This window comes from Porites lutea, chromosome 7, assembly GCF_958299795.1.
Source record: "Porites lutea chromosome 7, jaPorLute2.1, whole genome shotgun sequence".
Lineage (NCBI taxonomy): Eukaryota > Metazoa > Cnidaria > Anthozoa > Scleractinia > Poritidae > Porites > Porites lutea.
The window spans coordinates 30147689-30153688 of record NC_133207.1 but is presented as its reverse complement, the minus strand read 5'-3'; the positions used below and the strand labels follow the sequence as shown (position 1 = coordinate 30153688).

The 6000-nt window shown below is 37.8% G+C and overlaps 1 protein-coding gene across 3 annotated transcripts in view; it reads left to right on the top strand.

The window, feature by feature from the left end:
* The first annotated feature begins 708 nt into the window (after nucleotides 1-708).
* The window catches only part of LOC140943060 (pleckstrin homology domain-containing family H member 1-like), a 36138-nt gene continuing 30846 nt past the window's right edge, over nucleotides 709-6000 (top strand). The window contains exons 1-2 of one of the 3 annotated variants that reach the window (XM_073392104.1): nucleotides 709-854; nucleotides 1123-1342. In XM_073392104.1, the coding sequence (XP_073248205.1) occupies nucleotides 1184-1342 (159 nt within the window). In that variant the 5' untranslated portion in view covers nucleotides 709-854; nucleotides 1123-1183. Of the gene's footprint in view, nucleotides 855-939; nucleotides 1343-6000 lie in introns of those variants that run through there. The other 2 variants (XM_073392106.1, XM_073392105.1) reach the window with 2 other exon arrangements.

The following is a 6000-nucleotide window of genomic DNA, read 5'->3' as shown; positions in this document are numbered from 1 at the left end:
CTCCGTTTTCTGTAGCAGTTTCGAAACATTGAAGGCATAAATTTAGAAAAAAAATATATCAATTCAGATAATTTTTGAACAATGCAAATTCATCGAATTTTTCTAGATTATTCTGTAAAAACTATGGATGACAGCCAAAAAGGCTCGTTCTGTCGACTGAAAATGACGGAATGACCAGTATCACGGTTTGTACTGCCGTCTTGTGGAGCCAGATTTTGCTTGTGGGGAATGAGTGCCGATAGCGCAGTCTATAGGGTCTGAGTGTTTAGTTCGCTTAAAAGAAAATCGATGAAAGTAGCAGAGAAATTTTTAACGAGTTTCCATTTCGATTTTCATTCAATTTGCCATTTTTGATTTACCCTGAAAGCAGTGGTTTCTACTACCCTACGCTACGAAGCGTAGCGTCCGGCTTGGAGAAAGCACTGCTAGCAGGGTATTTTTGATTCGGTTGCCACCAAAGTTTGCATTCCGTTGGACCGATACCCTATGAATTGTCGGAAATGTCTTTTGAAAACTGATATACCCAGCTGTCTCGCTTGTTAGTAAATTCTGAATCATTGGTCACGTACAAAGATAGTTTTTCTAATTAAACCAGCCCTCCCCTCTTAAACAAAGCCACCCACGCCGAAAAAAGTCCTTATCCGTAACTCCGGTCCTCCGGAAGTAGTCGTCAAACGAAGTCAACCCGACCGAAGTAAATAGTCGTGTGATTTTCGTCAGACTTCGTGACTTGGGAAGATAACTTGTCGCTCGTTTATATTGTGTTATTTGTATTTTTGAAGAGTCTCTCGTGTTGTAAATTTGGACACGCCTTTTCACTTTTGTTTGCAAAGAATAGCTGGGCTGGTATCGAGGTAAGTTAAAGGATTAGGCACTCTGTGGATTAGGCATATATTTTGTCACGCTGAACGACGATGACATCACATGAGTTGGGGTCGAAAAGTCAATAAATCTCTTTTCGAATTTGTTAGTCGAACGGTCTAACTCAACTAAGTTCCGTTTGAACGTCAGCAAAAAAATATGCTAAGCATTTTGTCTGAGCGAAGTTTCCATGCCGCAAGAGGGTTTAGAAGCCGGTGTGCTTTCAGGAAAGCTCAGTGAAATTTATCTGTCTGTTAACAGAAATGGCGCGATCGCCTGGTGACAGGAAGAGCAATTTGTAAACTGCCCCTGATTGTGAAGAATGGAAGATTCTACAACGAGCAACGGACCGGAGGAATTTTCTACAGAAGAAAGCGACGAGAATGAAGTTTACTACAAACAAAAGTGTAAATATTTGGAAAGCCAACTCGAAAAGTTTCGAGAGCAGGCCACCAAAGTGCGCGAAGTCATTAGTCAAAAGGTATGCATGTAATTTCTGTTCATTTTATGTCGTGTTCACCTGATATTCTCATTTTACGAATTATTTGCTTCTTTTGTTCTTGTGTGAAGGTGTATTCACAGCCTTTTGAAAAGTTTTCCTTTTTTGTTTTGGTCGTATTCTTCGCGGTTTCGGATTCGTTTAAGCCTCGCTTTTATCGGTATTGGAATCTCCTCAGCTCACTCGTCGCCGCGTGGAGGTGATGTTTGTTTTCAAATGATTTTCATGCAGCAAAACAACAATACACTGAAAATATTTCAAAATGTTTCATCTGTGAAAAGTTTTGAGCAATGTCTCCGACGTTTTCCTTTGAAGTGAAAGAATCATGAGGTTAAAAGAAGTTAACACCCATGCGTTTCTCGGCGTCAAAACATAACCGCCATTCTCGTGAAGTGAAATATGAGATAAAATTCCACTTTCGAAGGAAACGAGGGTGTCATCGCCATAATCAGCTGCTGACTCTAGGAAAAATCAGGCCTTAGCTTAATTCTTTTATTTAAACATGTAAGAACGGTTGGAAAAATATTTTTAACATCGTTGAATTAAAAATTCTGATCAGCTGTTCAGCAGCCTTGTTGACTGATCTGCTTTCAGCCATTCAATTATTGTTTCAGTTTTAACTTTATCAACAAATGTAGAAATTGTAAATTAATCTTTACAGTAAATTTATGATCATATGAAACAGCTCCTGTAAAAGTGTAAACTGTAGAAATGCAAGTTACTCTTTATTATAAAATATTCTTGGCATTTTTGATAAATACTTTTCAGACAAATTTTAATAAATTTTTGGTTAAACTTTCTCCCATTTTTCGGATTCATTGATTATTGACAAAATCGAGCAATCAGCGAGCTATAGTTTAATAAAAATTTGTTTTGATAATAAACTATGAAATAGAATGCAGTAAATTTGCTCACTTTGTTTCTTCCTTTGAAATGAAATCACGAGCCACAAGAAATGTTAGACTGTCTGCTGATGTCCGGCCACACGCTACTGTTTTGTGGAGTGTTTAGATGTCGACATTTCTGTAGTGTCATTAAGTAAAACCCTTTACCGAGTAGTGACGTATTTTGATTATGGCTAAGGTAAACACTGTTGTAAAATAATTGGTTTAGGTACACTTCTAATCTTTACTTTTCAGAAGGGAAAGTGAAACAAACACCAAGTTTGTTGGACACAAAACTGTGCAATTTTTTCCGGTTTGTGAATATTCGCTTGCCATGTTGCTAAAATTGGCTTTGTATTTTGTAGTATACAGTGTTTTCCTTAAAGGCATAGCCAAGTGAAATAATTGTCTTGCTAGTCTCCTGTTGTAGGCATTGTGTATCAATAAGTTAAATATTTTATAAAGCCAGTTTAAATCTGATGATTTTTTATGTGGCTCATGGGACTTTGCTCTCCCTCATCACACACTTTATAGGTATTCTCTTGTTTAAGTGGGAATTTATGATTATTTACCTGTAAAAAATTGGTCTGTTAGACAGAGGTTGGAGAAAGTCATGTCTGGCATCCAGGACATGTAGAGTTTCTTTTTGTGCAAGTAATTTTTTAACCTCACTTGTCTAATTATAGGCAGACCACCCTCTGTTCATGTGGCTATTGTTGGTGTTGAATCTGGGCATTGGTCTTTTGTACTCAACAGAAGAAATACAGACAGGGCTTCTGATAGGTCGCGGAAAAAAGCTAAATTTTGCGGGATTTTCAGGAGCAAATTCGCTAAAAATCAGCTGATTTCACAGGATTTTCGCGGGAAAAAAGTCAAAATTCGTGGAAAAATTGGCCGATTTCACGTGATTTTTGCCGGGGAGAAGTCAAAAGTTGCAAAAAAATAGGCTGATTTTGCGGGATTTTAGCAGGAAAAAAGTCATATTTTTTGAAGGATTTTCAGGGGCAAATTCTTAGAAAAATCGGCCAATTTCATGGGAAATTTGGGGGGAAACTTCACTAAGAAACAATCAGTAGAAAACAGCCAATTTTGCTGGATTTTTTTTAGCAGATTTCCCTTAAATCAATCAATTTTGCGTCGATATGACCAGTGTTGTTTTTAACATTTTTTTAACAGGGATAATCATTTGCTCTTTCAACAACAGTTCGCACGAGAAATGAGCGAATGCTAAAGCTGTTAACTTTATGGTTAGTGCCCAGTTTTTCGCAACGTTCATCTAAAAACGTCTGGTAGTTTTGGGACGTTGTTTACTTGTTGCAGTGACAAAGTTTCAAGATAAATTTGGACGTTTAGGGTGAATAAAACAGGTCTAATAGCCAGGATAAGTATTAAATATGTTTTGCCAACATGTATTTGGAAATATTTCTGGCAGATTTCGCAGTACAGTCTAACCTCTCCTTACGGACACCTCTATAATACGGACACCTCTCTATTACGGACAGTTCGTTTGGTCCCAGAAGTGCCAAAAATCATACATTCCCTACCTCTATAATGCCGACACCTCTGTAAAGCGGACTATTGGTTCTGTCCCTTTGGTGTCCGTATTAAAGAGGTTTGACTGTATTTCGCATTTTTGGGGGGAATTTCCTGGGATTTCGTGGAAATACCTGAATTTGGCAGGTCCGCGACCGCGCGGAATATCAGAAGCCCTGTACAGATTAACATTCTTTAGTTCTAAACTTCTGGTCAAATAATCATCTCCCAAAAAAATGCTTTTAACAGCTCAGGATGATGAAAAAACATGACGGGTGACTAAGTTAACATTTTGCTTGAAATTTGTTTGAACATTTCGGTTCAAATCTGTATTTTGGAATAAATTGTAGTGGCGGTAATGGTCATCTTAATTTATTTTATCAAGTACAAAAAAGCGATGCTCAGGTTTCAATAATGACAACAGCCCCATGAACAGGGTGGTTTACCTGTGGTCCAATAGGAAAGGGATCATGGAAGACATCTGGTAACTGAAAATTAGCTAAAGCAAGCAAGCAATGGCTCTGGAAAAGCAAAATGTGAGACTGCTGCTAGTCCCAAGGTCAACCTATGAGTTAAGGTGACTCGACCCAGTTTTTTTTGGGTGGTACCATCCTACTTTGAAGCTCTCTGGTATCCCCACCTTTACTTTTATCGTAAGTCTAACACATAGAATGGATAACATATAGATCAATCTACAATATAACATAAAATTTTTGGCAATCGGAGTAAATGTCACGTGGTTATAATGCCACGCCCCTTTGAGGTCTGAGTCGAAAATCTGCTGTTGCCGGCATTTTTTCGTGAAAATTTCTCGGCTACACATAGTGCGCATTAGTGCCTTGCGCTGAACAGAGTTTCACCAAAATCGCAAAGACCCAATTCGAGAAATTCAGCGGTTTCCAAATTTGGGTCATAATTTATGCGAAAATGATAAGCAAACTTTACACGGATTATATCTAACAAACTATGAGATTCATCTCTTTATTTTGGGCATCGTTATAACAAATGGGTCCTTGCAAGCCAGCAAACCGCTTTACGGCCTTGTAAATGCGCGCGATTTCGAGCAAAGCAAACATATAGAAATTATAGTTTTCGCTATTTGTTGACGTTTGTCAGCGTTTAAGAGTCCTTCTCACCAAAAAAGCATTTTCTTAAAAATTCGTAGTTTTTTTTCCTTCAAATTTTTTCAGGGCCACAATTGATTAACTAACTACCCGGACTCTGAATTTCATGGTCATTGAAAAACTGTGACATTATCTTCTATAAGCCCAAACTTGAGTAAGCATTGAAGATTTTTAGCGTTTTGGCTGAGTTTGTACTTTGGGAATTGTCTATTGTTTCTAGTCTGTCATGATACAGCATTCTTGTTCAGCACGCGTGCAATGACCGCGCTTGGCTGACTTCCGAATGCTCACCGAGATATAATAATTTTGGTACAGTGAGACAGGCCATCGCGTGATACATAGAGGTTTAACTCACAATTTTTAATCAATTCTCGTGCTTCTTGTGCCTTTGCAAAAAAATCAAGAAGTGCTACACACTAAATCTACTTACTATTAAAAAAATATCATTTTTTCATAGGTTTAATGCAAGCCAATAATTAAACCAACTCGTGACGGGAATATCTCGAATTCGGAAGTCAGCCAAGCATGGTCATTGCACGCATGCTGAACAAGAATGCTGTATAATGACAGACTAGAAACAATAGACAATTCCATAAGCACAAACTCAGCCAAAACACTAAAAATCTTCAATGTTTACTCAAGTTTGGGCTTATAGAAGATAATGTCACAGTTTTTCAATGACCATGAAATTCAGAGTCCGGGTAGTTAGTTAATCAATTGTGGCCCTGAAAAAATTTGAAGGAAAAAAAACTACGAATTTTTAAGAAAATGCTTTTTTGGTGAGAAGGACTCTTAAACGCTGACAAACGTCAACAAATAGCGAAAACTATAATTTCTATATGTTTGCTTTGCTCGAAATCGCGCGCATTTACAAGGCCCTAAAGCGTTTTGCTGACTTGCAAGGACCCATTTGTTATAACGATGCCCAAAATAAAGAGATGAATCTCATAGTTTATTAGATTTAATCCGTGTAAAGTTTGCTTATCATTTTCGCATAAATTATGACCCAAATTTGGAAACCGCTGAATTTCTCGAATTGGGTCTTTGCGATTTTGGTGAAACTCTGTTCAGCGCAAGGCACTAATGCGCACTATGTGTA